The following is a 14,483-nucleotide window of genomic DNA, read 5'->3' as shown; positions in this document are numbered from 1 at the left end:
TCTCTCTTTACACACACACACACATACACACACACACACACACACACACACACACACACACACACACCCATATGTGCACATGCGTGCATGTGTTTATTTTTCTGAACCGTGTGAGAGTAGGAATCCTACATGATATCTTTCTGTATGCCTTTATACCGTAGTGTATATTTCCTAAGAATAGGGATAGTCTGTTACTTAACCACAGTTTAGTTGTGAAATTTTATGTTGAAACAATACTTTCGTCTATTCTATTTTCCATGTCCAGATGCTGTCCGTGGTCCCGATAATGTCCTTTAATGGTACTTTTCCCCTTCCGTACGGGATCTGGTCCATGATCATGTACTGCATTAATTGTCATGTCTCTTCAATGTCTTGCAACTGGGAACAGTTCCTCAACCTTTTTTTCTTTTTCTTTTTTTTTTTTGGTGAAATTGATACTTTTGGAGAATCAGGTCAATTTTTAAAAATAAGGTGTTCCTCGTTTTGGAGTTGTCTGTCCCTGGTTGCTGTACAACAAAAACGAAGGTATATCTTTTTCAAGATATTACACCTGGAGTCCAGCTGAGCCTCACGGGGGATTAATTTTGGTCACCTGGTTAAGGTGCTGTCTACTTTCTTGGCTGGATTGTCACCATTTCCCCCAACAAGCAATGAGCTTTATTTTCAAATATTTGCAGTCTTGAGGGATACAAACAAAACTAAATGTTGATAATTGAGAATCCAGAAGTGTCCTTTCAAGTCTCAAAATAGCTTGATAAGTCATAAATTCTTGGGATTTTATAGTGGATTAGGGGGGCTGGAATTGACAAATGTGTATGATTTTAAATTTTTTAATAGACTTTATTTTTGAGAGCAGTTTTAGATTCATAGCAAAATTGAGCAGAAAGTACAAAGTTCCCATATACCCCCCACCCCCACCACCCCCCACACAACCTCCTCCACTGTCAACATTCCACCAGCATGGTCCATTTGCTACAACAGGTGAACCTACAGTGAAACATCATTAGCACCCAGAGTCCATAGTTTAAGTTAGAGTTCCCACTTGGTGTTGTGCCTTCCAGATGTGTTTCTTAAAAGTCAATTAGTGTGCATTTGCTGCATAATTCAGTTCATTATTCAGGGCTGTTACTTTTCTAAGTTCTTTTGTAAGAAATACATCTCTTGGGGCGCCTCGGTGACTCAGTCGGTTAAGCGTCCAACTTTGGCTCAGGTCATGATCTCACTGTTTGTGAGTTCGAGCCCCGCATCGGGCTCTGTGCTGACAGCTCAGAGCTTGGAGCCTGGAGCTTGCTTCGGATTCTGTGTCTCCTATCTCTGCCCCTCCACGACTTGTGCTCTGTCTCTCTCTGTCTCTCAAAAATAAATAAATGTAAAAAAAAAAATTAAAAAAAAAAGAAATACATCTCTCTTTATCTTGTTTTTAATTAAGCCTCTTCCTTTATTCCTTTTTATAATGATTATATCTTTATAGTTTACTTCACTTTAAGGTCAGCTTTTAATACCATATCAACGGAGAGAGAAAAACTCAAGCAGCTGATGGAACAGGACGTCTCCTCCTCCCCCTCGGCCCAGGTCATTGGTCTGAAGCACGCCCTGTCATCTGTAAGTTGCATGTCATGTGGCCAGGCTTATGATTTTATTTATTTATTTGTATTTTCCAACTCCATGGTTGTGTTGAAAATTCATGAGAAAACCGAACAAATTATCCAAATGATATTTTAACCTTTCATCAGATTTGCTAATTCTGAATACCAAAACTGAGTCTACTCAAATCTTAATAGCTAGTATTTCATTGAGCATTAGATACTTTAAGTTTGGTTTCCTTCTATTTATCTTAATTTTTTTTCTGTTTCTGTAAAGCTTTTGTTGTGTGTTTGCGTGACTCTTACAGACAGTTGTCTGTTGATATAAAATCCGACAGTTTGGAGATTTCTGTACCTAAGATTTCTTTTTTATTTTTTTAATTGTTTTAAATCTTTATTTATTTTTGAGAGAGAGAGAGAGAGAGCGAGCAGGGGAGGGACAGAGAGAGAGGGAGACACAGAATCGGAAGCAGGCTCCAGGCTCTGAGCTGTTAGCACAGAGCCCAAAGCGGGGCTCGAACCCACAGACAGTGAGATCATGATCTGAGCTGAAGTCAGAGGCTTAACTGACTGAGCCACCCAGGTGCCCAATGTACCTAAGATTTCTTATGCTTAGATTGGCTTTGCAAATGACAGATAGCAGAAGGACAATTTCGAATTCACTTTTATGTTTTCTGCTGCACAGCACTCATCCTGTTTACCACCCTTTCAAAGTTATTTGGAAGTTATTTTATTTGATTTGGGTAATATAAAACATTTAGCTTCTTTTTCCTGTACAGGCACAAAGAGATGAGTCATATGGAATGTCAGATAACCATTGTGTTTTCATAACAACGAAAATCACTGCCAAGCTTCAGATGTTTTTCACTAAGCCCTTCTGTTATTCACTCTCTCTACTTTTCCCCTTGATTCCAGTTGGGTTCCATTCAAGCACGGTATCCTAGGATTTTACTTTGAATAGTGGATGTTGTCTGGTTGCTCACTCTGTATCTATTGAAAAGCTGGAGAAATTTTAAAATTACATACTTATTTGCTCCTGATCTTTGCTGTCCTTTAGAATTCCTATTGTAAAGAGAAAGCATGTGCACTTTTGAAGTGAAAATTACTAGATGAAGCAATACTGAACTTTTTATTTAGGGTCAGGTTGGGCAGATGGACTTTAGGATCCTGTTTTCAGAGGCTAATTCAGGCTTTGAGAGAACTAGAAAATATCCATTCATCTTGTTACTGAGAAAAGTAAAGTAATGATTTTGGTGTGACGTTAATAGGAAATACATTAGCAGTAGTACATATTCTTGAAATATACTTGAGGAATATTTAGCCGGTGGAAGTTCCAAGTATATTACCCTTGAAAGAAATAAAAAAAAATAATGTGGGCTTAGTCTATGTAGAGAGTCTCAATGTCATCCACCCTGAGGAACTCTGGGTTTTCTAAGGTCAGAAATAGAAACACCCCCTTTTGGATTGTAGTGGACAGCCATACTGGGTGCTACTCTGGTTTGGGAAAAGTAAAGTGAGTTCTCTTTTGAGTTTACTTTTTAGTGCTAAAAAGCTTTTTTTGCTGTTCCCGGTAGGTTGACTTTTCATGCATTTAAAAGGTTCCTCTGATGGGCTCCCCAGAATTCCTTTCACTGTGGTCTTCCTCTCTCCTGCCCTCCTCCCTTGGAGGTCTAGCCTCGTCTTGTTAGTCTGCTTGTCTGGTAGTGGGCAGGCTATCCTAGGCCAAAGTTGTTACCTTTGATAAGGAATTCTCCCCCATGTCCAGCATTTTGGAAACTTAAGATATAACAGAATGATCCTTTCTTTCCTCTTTTCGGCTTGGATCCTGGATTAGATTCCAGACTTTTTTTTTTTTTTAAGTTTATTGATTTATTTTGAGAGAGAGAGAATTCCAAGCAGGCTCTGCATTGTCATCAGGGAGCCTGACACAGGGCTCAAACTTACAAACCATGAGATCATGACCTGTGCCAACACCAAGAGTTGCTTGGTGACCAAGAGATGCTTAACCAACTAAGCCACCCAGGTGCCCCAAGACTTGTTTTTTAAAAATAAAATTTTTAGTGCCATCTCAAGGCTATCAGAATGGATATGTTTGGGCTGTATATGCAGTCTTAGTATTCTCCTTCTGCCCGTGGCTTATGAAGGTAAGAGAAGCTGCTAAAGTAACACATTTTTTTTCAGGCCATACTAAGATTCTAGCCACTGGTATAGATTCTAGCCACTTACACTTAGATACCAGCAACATGTTGGTCAGAAAAAAGGGACTACCCATAGAGATTGTTACATGTACTTGGGTGAATTAAGAACATTTACTCAGTATTTCCAAATAGCCCATTCTATTCCTGGGTATTAAAAAATAAAACCAACCTCCTGTTTGAGACCCAGGCAGTAGGCCAGACAGTGCCATATCCTTCTGTGGTCTCAGCAGGTAGACCCTGTGGGCACTAATGGATGGGAAAGGATCTGAGATTCTTGGAATAGAGCCTTGGAAGGCAGACAGACAGGACCGATTTTTGTGCAAGCACCCAAGGAGCTGATTGTGGGAGTGTCTGGGGGTCACAATCAGGCACATTTGTTCCTTTCCAAAGACAGATCATTTGGAAACATCTCCCTCTACCTTCAAGCCAGTTGCTTCCCACTGGGAGGTTAGGACAGGGAATCAGACCTGCCCAGGGGTGGATTTGTGTGTGCTCACATCCCTCCCCCCATTCCCAGGACCCTGGTTCCTAGCCTTTATCCAGGTAAGTGAAAGTACATTGTTATTGTTTTCAATAAAATGTCTTAGTCATGAAGAATGAAGAAAACCATCATCATCTGTATTGGAAAATAATAAAATTAACCTTCCTCAGAATACTTTTAGTATTCTGTGTGCTTTTAAGCACACTTCCCAAGATCCAGTAAAACTGGTGTGAAAATTAGATAGCATTTAAAGACATCCAATCAAAAGGGGTGGGAGCAGCGTCAGAAGCGTGGGATCATAGGGAGAGATCTGGGGAGGATGAGGGCCCACGAAACCCCTGGCCTCAGTAAGAGCTGAAGGTGTTGGTGATTTCCTTCTCCACCAAAAGGAAAGCTTCGTCAACCCTTTCTTCCATCCCCAGAAGTGAGACTAGAGAAGGGACACCACTTCCAAAGTTTAGTATCTTTGATCCCCCTCGCATCTCCGAACCAGTATCCTGTGGGATAGCATTCAAGGAGAAAATCCAGGAAGTGCCCCACTCAAGGCTCCATCCCACTGGGCCCACTGCTGTGCTTTTCTGATACATCCGTTTATTAACAGAGCCCCACTATTTTTAACATGTTCCAGGCCCTAGCACAAAACACAGACCTTAAAGAACGCTTATGCAGAATCCATGCTGAGTCTCTGCTCCTCGATTCCCCTGCTGCTGCCAAGTCGGGTGACAGTCTGGCAGAGGTGGGTGAGGCTTCTCGTCTGGGAATGTTTCCACGACCGCCACCCCCTCACCTGACATCCTCTGTCATGTCGCCCCTGTTTCCCTCTCGGGAGCGGTGCTCACATCTCTGCCCACCTCCGGCAGCTGCTGCAGGGTCTGGGAGCCCCTGAAGGCTTTCTGGAATATGTGCCTCCTGCATTGTTAAACTGCTTCCTCCCCTCCCTACCCCAAGAAGTCTTCTTCCTTTTGTATTTCTTTACCCCATTTTCCTCCTAAGTATCACCTTTTACTAGATTTTTGCTGGAATGGGGAAAGACAAACATTTTCTCCTGCTACTTCTGAAGAGACCTAATTTTCTCTGCCCTACGGTATCTTAATTCCCTGCCAGTATCCCTTGCTCCCTCTGTGAGAACCCCCTCCCCTTTCTTTGTGGCTTTCCCTTCTCCCTCTCCTGTGATTTTTTTTTGTCTTTCAAAAAGCACAGCTGTATTTTCTGAGGGAGAAAATACTGTATTACAGTTGAAGTGTCTTGGTCCACTAATAGTATGTTAAAAATGTCTTTTTTCAAGACAGGATGTTTATCTAAAATGTTCTTTGAAGGTTTAAAATGAGAAACTGCAGAAAAATATAAATGGATTATTCAGAAAATAAGTAAAAAAGGGATAATAAGGCTTAAAACTGCTTTTAGCTATCATATTTATATGCCTGTCTCAGAATTGCTAAATTTTTTATTAACAAATCTATTGGACTGAGCACATTTGAAATAAAAGGGGAGGAAGGTAATATACAAGGGGTGTATGTCTGTGTGTGTGTGTGTGTACGTGAGTGTTGTCTGTAAATTAATAAAAGGAGTTTCCAACGTTGAAGCTTAATCCCTCTTCCTCCTTTTCCTGTCCTCAAAGAAAACAAAACCCCCACATAGTTCTTTACTCTGTGGGAAGCCATGTGTACAGGCAATGAGAAGACTAGGGGTTGAAATTGGTCAGCACCGAGGGCGAGGCTGGGGCATCCGCAGTCATGTGGCTGCATGCCAAGGGGACCCTTTTCTCTGACAAGGGACCTACCCTCTCTCTGCAGAGGCTCCCAGGCCTGCTGCTACTTCTGAGATGTGTGTCAGTGGTGGACCACGACATTCCTCTACATACTCCCTCCCCACCAAGAGATCTTCTCAGCCATTTAAACCCATACCTGAACTGAATGGTCTTTAAAGTTGAACGCCCGAACATGACCTGTGGTGACATTCATTTTAGGCCTGGGCAAAGAAATGTGCTCCCCAGTTGGGCTTTCTTTTGAATCTGCACAGTAGCTGAAGCAGGGCTCAGTCTCCACGACTGGCCATCATGGGTGTTCTTTGCCACCAAACACTGGCATTCTGTGGGGTTTCTATGTCTATTGGGAGGCAATGCCTACCTTTTATTTTTATTTAAAAAAAGTTTTTTACACATTTACTTATTTTTGAGAGATGGAGCTTGAGCAGGGGAGGGGCAGAGACAGAGGGAGACATAGAATCTGAAGCAGGCTCCGGGCTCTGGGCTGTCAACACAGAGCCCGACGTGGGGCTGGAAACCACGAACCATGAGATCATGACTGAGCTGAAGTTGGACGCTTAACCGACTGAGCCACCCAGGTGCCCCAGTGCTTACCTTTTAAATAGCATTTCCACCAACTACATTTATTTAAGCAAGTTGACACTTCATTTATGGTTCTATGTACTTATGCTCAGTGTGCATACTTGGGGCTATTTGTGTTTTGGAAAGGAAACCAGAATCAGTCTTTTAAAAATGCATGTTTTGGGGCGCCTGGGTGGCTCAGTCGGTTAAGCACCCGACTTCGGCTCAGGTCATGATCTCGCGGTCCGTGAGTTCGATCCCCGCGTCGGGCTCTGTGCTGACAGCTCAGAGCCTGGAGCCTGTTTCAGATTCTGTGTCTCCCTCTCTCTGACCCTCCCCCGTTCATGCTCTGTCTCTCTCGGTCTCAAAAATAAATAAACGTTAAAAAAAAATTTTTTTTGAATGCATGTTTTTAAACTGATCTCACAAGGAATGTACCTGAAGGCTTAAATGCTGTAAACTGTCCTGGAAGAGGAGCAGTAGTGTCCCCCAAATTCACACTTTCCACACCAGACTGAAGTCTTGAATTGATGGCATGTCGTCCTTGCTGTTTCCTCTTTCTGTAATTTTATATTCTCCATGTTTTATCCTGCTTTTCACTGAGTGACTCAGGCTCACTTTCCCAGAAATGGAAAGGCCATTCTTGTCTTCAGGAAACCAGAGAGTGACTGGAAGTGGCCGCCCCAAGAGCTTAAAAATTCTATTCCTGTTTATTTTTCTTAGGTAGCTCACAGACACCCCAAGCAATCTGTTAAGGAATGGCAGTCCCCACAGTGAGGTCAACCTAGGACCCTCTGTTTTCTGTACTTCCCTTCCCTTACCTTCCATTCGAGTTGCTCAGATTACCCATCTCCCATCGAAATGACTCCCACATTCTAGTAAGTTCTCATACTTTATCTTTTTGAATGTGAATATTTAATACTTTCAGCTTATTAGTTCTTATATTATTTTAGGTTCCAAATGAAAGGCTAGGTGACTTTGGGTGGTAATACTCTATTTAATCTACAGTCCATTTCAGAGACTTAAGTAGGCAAGAACTTTGAAGATACATCTGAAAGAGAAGCAGGGAATTTAATTCTTTCAATTGACTATCTGTTTGCTCTATTCCATGTGCATTTGAATGCGTTAACTCACGAAAACCTAACCACAATTCTATGAGGTAGGTGATGGTAGTTTTCATTTTAGAGACAAGGAAACCAGAGAGGTTAAATAACTTCCCCCAGGGCACACTGCTAATAAGAGACCTGGCCGGGATGTCAGTCCACATCTGGTGAGCCCAAAGCACAGTGTTTTCTCAATAACATCACACCTGCTATATAGTGAGGAAATGTGCCAGGCCAGTAGTGGAAATATGCTGGGGATGGTGTGAGAATGGACTGAAAAACTATCTCAGACGTAAACACCATTTCACATAAAAGAAACAAACACATGATAAAAGCAACGAAAAAAGCAACGGGCAGGAGATGGATTATTCAACAAATTCGTTTGGCACAGCTCAAAGGCGATCTTTTGACTGAGCACTTTAAATCTTCACATTGCACACTAAAATGAATTGTAAGTGAATTGGAGTTAAATATAAAAACTCAAACTGAAATCCATTGACGTAAATATTTATCAAATGGCTAGAGTAGGGAGGACTTTCTAAATTTGGGAGCAATAGAAAAATTGCAAAAGACACATTAACGAGATCTGACCTTTGTTTTAGGAAAGAAATGGTGTATATGGAAAAATGAGAGACAAATAATAAACTAGGAAAAATATTTTCAGTGAAAATGACAGACTTAGATAATGCTAACTAGGTGATAATGTCTTTAATATGTAAATAATTAATAAGTAATAAGCAACTTAAGACCCCAATAAACAAATGAAGAAAGGGACCCAATTCACCAAAAAACCCAAATACATACAGTTCTTTTGAAACTTTTGACTTTGTGATACTTATAAATTCACAACAAAGTGCAAAGAAATGCAGAGGGAGGTCCCATCCACCCTGATGTACCCTCCCCTAATGTCAACATCTCTATAGGTTTTTTATTTTTTTAAGAAAAAAATGTTAGACCTAATTCTTAACAAAGAAATGCAAATTACAACAATTTGTTTAACATACAGCTTTTCTAAATTATAGTATTCTATGCCCTTAAAGATATAGAGAAAACAGAGGTTCTTGTGTTAATGTGATTAAATCATATATGTATTACCTCTAACATTTTTAGTAATTCTGCTTCTGAGGACTGATTCTAAGAAATAGTGAGATACAAGTATTATCTCATTGTTTACAAGAGACATTTGCAAACATGCTCATGATCTTTACAAATTTGGAAATGCCCTTAATTTCTAATACATAAAAGTGTCACTTTGTGACACATATATAACAAAGTATTATCTATGAACTAAAGTTAATGTCTCAAGAAGCTAACATCCTGGGGAAAAGTTCGTAATATAATGTTAAATGAATATAGCAGACTATATAAAGACTACAGTGTGATCTAGTTTTTCAAACTTAAACCTGTATCTTTATATAATATATATACACGCATACACATATATGTACACACACACACACACACACACACACACACACACACACACACGTTTTAATAAAAAATACACCAACAGGTTAATAGGGGCCACATCTGGGCAATGAGGCTTTAAGTGATAGGTATTTTATTTACATTTTTCTTTATTTTCCATTTTAAACATGTTACTCTTATCCTCAAGATAAATGTTAATTTTGAAAAAATGACTATGGTACAGTGTTGTTTAGGGAAAGTTTATAAATATATATTATATATAAATCAATGGACTGGGGAACATGTTCACTACTCAGTTCCATTTGCCCCAGTTTTATATATTTATATAAGTTTATACACACACACACACACACACACACACACAATTATTTTAAAGCAAAGCTATATGTATAAAAAGGATGGGAGAGAAATGTATCAAAATGCTTATAGTGGTTTTAGCCACAATGAGATACCATCTTACACCTGTCAGAATGGCTAACATTAACAACTCAGGCAACAACAGATGTTGGCGAGGATGCAGAGAAAGAGGATCTCTTTTGCATTGTTGGTGGGGATGCAAACTGGTGTAGCCACTCTGGAAAACAGTATGGAGGTTCCTCAAAACACTAAAAATAGAACTACCCTACGACCCAGCAGTTGCACTACTAGGTATTTATCCAAGGGATACAGGTGTGCTGTTTCGAAGGGACACATGCACCCCAATGTTTCTAGCAGCACTATCAATAATAGCCAAAGGATGGAAAGAGCCCAAATGTCCATCGATGGATGAATGGATAAAGAAGAGGTGGTATATATATACAATGGAGTATTACTCGGCAATCAAAAAGAATGAAATCTTGCCATTTGCAACTATGTGGATGGAACTGGAGGGTATTATGCTAAGTGAAACTGGTCAGTCAGAGAAAGACAAATAATCATATGACTTCACTCATATGAGGACTTTAAAACACAGAACAGATGAACATAGGGAAGGGAAGCAAAAATAATATAAAAACAGGGAGGGAGGCAAAACCTAAGAGACTCATAAATATGGAGAACAAACTGAGGGTCGCTGGAGGGGGTGTAGGGGGGGGATGGGCTAAATGGGCAAGGGGCGTTAAGGAATCTACTCCTGAAATCATTGTTGCACTATATGCTAACTAATTTGGATGTAAATTTAAAAATTAAAATTTAAAAAATTTAAAAAATAACAAGTTTATATTTCCTTAAAAAATGCTTATAGTAGTTTTAGTGTGATAGGATTATGAGTGTTCCCTTCCTTCCCTTTTTTTCTGTTTATCTTTTCTTGATTTAAAAAAAATGATAGACAACCATGGAGGCCTTCCAACCTCGTGGGGAAATTGTTGAAGTGAACCGAGCAGGTTGATATGTAACAAGTGCGGTCCTGTGTGTGTAAGGTAGTATGCTGAGGCTTGGGGCTGCTGCAGTCCCACTGAGTTTTTTTTTTTCAGTGGGTATTGATAGGACGTTTCTGGAGGTAGAACGTCAGAAGGGGCTAGCGTTAGGTATATTGTTTTCATTGTTGATGAGCCAAGAAATCCTTCTGATCCATCCAACTAGGAGAAGGAAGATAGAGAGCAGGAGCGACTAGTAATGAATTAATGAACAGAACAAGTAAATAAATCATTAGAGTCTTATGTGGCAGCGACACACCAAAAGACACAGGAAGATTCTGCTGTTTCAGTGAGCATTAAAGGAGCTCAGTCATTCACTATGGTGTCTCCTGTTTTGAGGAGACATTCCTTTCCCTTGAAGGTGACAGCTATGGCACTTGTTTATAGAGCCTAATGCGGTCTCTTTGTCAGGGCAGAAAAGAAGCCTGCTTTTCGCAAGGCTTTATGGGTATTAAAATGGGTAAGACCTTTGAATGACCAGGTGTCTTACATAGGAAGAATCCAAGAGGAAGGGATACCCATTTAAATGTGTTCCTGAAGTAAACATTTCATAAAGGGACCACTTGTCCTTTACTAATTATAAAAATCTGCTATGGTCCTTCTGTTATCGCACCCCCATCTTGGATATAATTTGTTTATGAGACTGAAGAGCATATCCTGAACTCATAAAACTTCTGGAAAAGACATAATCTGCTGTAACTTTTGCTCTCCAAATATTCTGAGACTCCTTTATGACATACGTATGATGCAGAAGCTGTTCCTTTATCAGCCCCATGAGAATTGTGAACTGTAGGGAAGTTCAGGACAACAATCTTCTCTGAATTGAAGGAATTTAGACTGGGGAACATTCCTCAAGGTGTCACCTCTCCCTCCAAACCAAAGCCCGAAATAGAATCAGCCTCACCTTCCTCTTCCCTTCTGTAGTTCCCTCTCTTCTACAGTCTTGGTCTCATGTGTTGAGTGCATTCTTTGCGCCACTCTTTCAGGCCAGTGCATCCTTACATCTCTCCAAAGCCAGCATAAAGCAGTTGCTCAATTTGTTGAGTTGTATTAAATTTTCACTTGCAAATTGAATAGAATGCACATTTCCAAACAAAGTATTTAGGACTTTCCCCGCGGGGAAGTTTAGACCCAGTGAAGTAGGGAAGGGAGGGCCATGCAAGATGGAAAAATCATGATACCCCATTATGTTGTTTGTAGAGAGGTTTATAAAGGGGATTGGGAGTTTCCATCCCTCTCAGAGTCATTTGTGGTTGGAGAGAGACAAAGAGAATTTATCTCATTCATCCATGAATAATGAATGATCTGCCACCAGGGGCACTTCTGGACCAAAACACGCTGTGTATTTGTCAAGGGACGCCTCAAGAACAGCATATTGGCTTCTGGGAAAGTGTGGAGGCAGAAAAAGGCATTGTGGCTGCAAATCAGCCACGCAAGGACATACATTGAGTACAATTCAGAGGAAATTTTAGGATGAAAAGAAACATCCTGCAGTGGTAGAGAATAAGAGGATATGATTCAGAGAGTGTTAGAATTTTCCCCCTCTTAACTGGAACCGAGACTGACCTTGGACAGTTTCTTTTTGCTTTGAGATTTGTTGCAGGTGCCTAAGCAGTGATAGTGCCTATAAAGTGAGGTGTCCGTGTGGGGGACACTTTTGTTTTTCATTTTGTTTTGTGTGACGCTTGCTTCTCCTTGACTTTGGGGCTGACCTCTGCTTTGAGCTGCTTGTTTGCATGTACCTGTGACCTTGTGTATCATGCAGCGAAATCACTTGTTTATTTTTGCTTCTCTTGAGACTGTTTCTAATTATATGCATTTTTGTGTTTGTGTTTCAAATAGGAAAACTCCAGAGATGACAACCGAGCTCTGGTCCATCAGCTTTCCAATGAAAGTAGACTCTCCATCACTGACTCCCTTTCAGAGTTTTTTGATGCACAGGAAGTTCTGTTATCTCCAAGCTCTTCAGAAAATGAGGTTTGAGCACTGTTTTCAGTTAGGTGCCTCAAAATCTCTTTTGTTGCTTTACTCATTTGTTTAGAAACACTAAACTCAGTGGGCTCTTTCTGCCGTTGCATTCTGAGGATCTTCTTGTAACTCCCACCCCCCCAGAGAACATGAAAAGATAACAAGACCTCAGGGAAAAGGTTGCAAAAGTAGAAGGTGTTGGGTACTTCCTCACTTCTGTTTCTTGATTTGTTATACCTCTTTTCAATTAGTGGTTAATGATTTTGACTATTAGCTATTTCATAATGTAATATTTCTACTACAGGTTTGGAAATTAGTATCTTATTTTTTTAATCACTGAATTTGACCAATATTAATTTATAACATGCAATTATTTTACTATAATTATTTTAATATGGCTATTATAATAATTAATTTATAATATATAATAATACGGTTTTATATTGATGCATAAAAATCATACTTTCCTAAATATGCAAGTATCATAGTTAGCATTGCTTTGTGAAAATGTGAATTGATAATTTTACACCTTTCATATAGAAGTACTAATCTTATTTAATTTCCATGGAAGATCCTTTTTTTCCCCCACAAATAGTTGAAAGACAAATTATAATTATTCTGTGCAAACACTAGCAAATTCTGAAAGTGCAGTCTGAAATAATAAGAATTTTTTGTAATAACTAAGATCTTGAGTGTTTTCTTTGTGATAACTGCTCGAGAAAGTATAAAAATTTTAATAACAGGTGTTTGCCATGAACGGCTTTCAGGCAGACTGGCGTTTGGACCTCTATGAAAGTAATCCAAAATTATTTCTGTAGGTTTTTAACATGGGATTCAAAATGTTTGATGATTTGGAGTAAAGGTTTAATGAAAATCTGGTTTGTTTATTCTTACTCAAATGTATTTTTCTTTTCCCATAGATTTCTGAGGATGACTCCTATGTCAGTGACATAAGTGATAATCTTTCCTTAGACAATCTCAGTAATGATTTAGATAATGAGAGACAGACCTTGGGTAAGATTTAAATTATTTGATCTCTGAAAGATTGCATCTTCAGTGAATACTAATAAGCATTAATAGAGTATCTTCTGCAGGTATAGAACTGTAACATGTTTTATATAAGAAAATTAAGACATGGTCCCCATCCTTGAGGTTTATATAATCTAGGTGGGGAATCAGCACTGACATGTGAAATATATATTCATTCAAATAAATTTGTCTGCCCATGAAAAATTTGATTTTATAAAGTAAGGGTATACCAGTTATCATATAAATACCAAAAATTAGTGCAATAGATACCCCTAATATGGTCAAACATTCTCTCAGCAAACACATTACAATATAGCTTTTTGCCTTTAGATATCTAGTGGTTTTCATGCTTTAGGAATTCTGTAAGGGTTATGTAATAAGAACACCTGATCTAAGTGGTAATTCAACCTCAGATTCTTTAAGATAACACATTTAAAAGTAACAAATGGCTACCTCCTAGAAGGGGGGGATGGGCCGTCAGGGTATCTAAGACATCCCTTTATTACTGTTTGATCCCAAGAGCAAAACGATGCCGAGGAAATGTTAGTTTGCATTGTGGGGTACCTAGAGTGTCTGCCTATCCCCAAACAGCTCTGATTTAGGAGTTCAGTAAGCATACTGAAGTCTGTTTCAGAAAATGTGCTTAAGAAGAATTGGCCCATTGGACAGTTTTCTGCATGGGTCCTGTAGCATCAGACATTCCCAGTCTTGGTACTCAGTGTGCCTCGGGGTCTCCAGGTTGGCCTGTGCCACATACTGGGTACCCAGAACACCACCTATTTTCATATCTACCCAGAGGATAGGGACCATGTCGGGGCTTTTTGTATTTTAGTGCTTCCCAGTTCAGAAAGTATGTGTGAAATATGATGATGAATTTTTATATGAATGCCAAAGAGCCTACACTACAAAAAAGGCAGGTCATTTTACCATTTTCTGGAAGTACATCCTTTTAGCATCATATCTGTTAGAAGTC

General features: G+C 39.6%; 1 protein-coding gene across 5 annotated transcripts in view; it reads left to right on the top strand.

The window, feature by feature from the left end:
* The window catches only part of OSBPL3 (oxysterol binding protein like 3), a 178,365-nt gene that overhangs the window by 127,109 nt on the left and 36,773 nt on the right, over nt 1–14,483 (top strand). For 3 of the 5 annotated variants that reach the window (XM_019443628.2, XM_019443626.2, XM_019443627.2), the window contains 4 exons: nt 1,472–1,602; nt 4,891–4,998; nt 12,356–12,490; nt 13,402–13,495. In XM_019443628.2, coding sequence (XP_019299173.2) covers nt 1,472–1,602; nt 4,891–4,998; nt 12,356–12,490; nt 13,402–13,495 — 468 coding nt within the window. The remainder of the gene's footprint in view (nt 1–1,471; nt 1,603–4,890; nt 4,999–12,355; nt 12,491–13,401; nt 13,496–14,483) is intronic. The other 2 variants (XM_019443630.2, XM_019443629.2) reach the window with 1 other exon arrangement.

Source organism: Panthera pardus, unplaced genomic scaffold (genome assembly GCF_024362965.1).
Source record: "Panthera pardus isolate Hobbes unplaced genomic scaffold, ASM2436296v1 HiC_scaffold_8, whole genome shotgun sequence".
Classification (NCBI taxonomy): Eukaryota; Metazoa; Chordata; class Mammalia; order Carnivora; family Felidae; genus Panthera; species Panthera pardus.
This window is presented reverse-complemented; position numbering and strand designations above follow the sequence as displayed.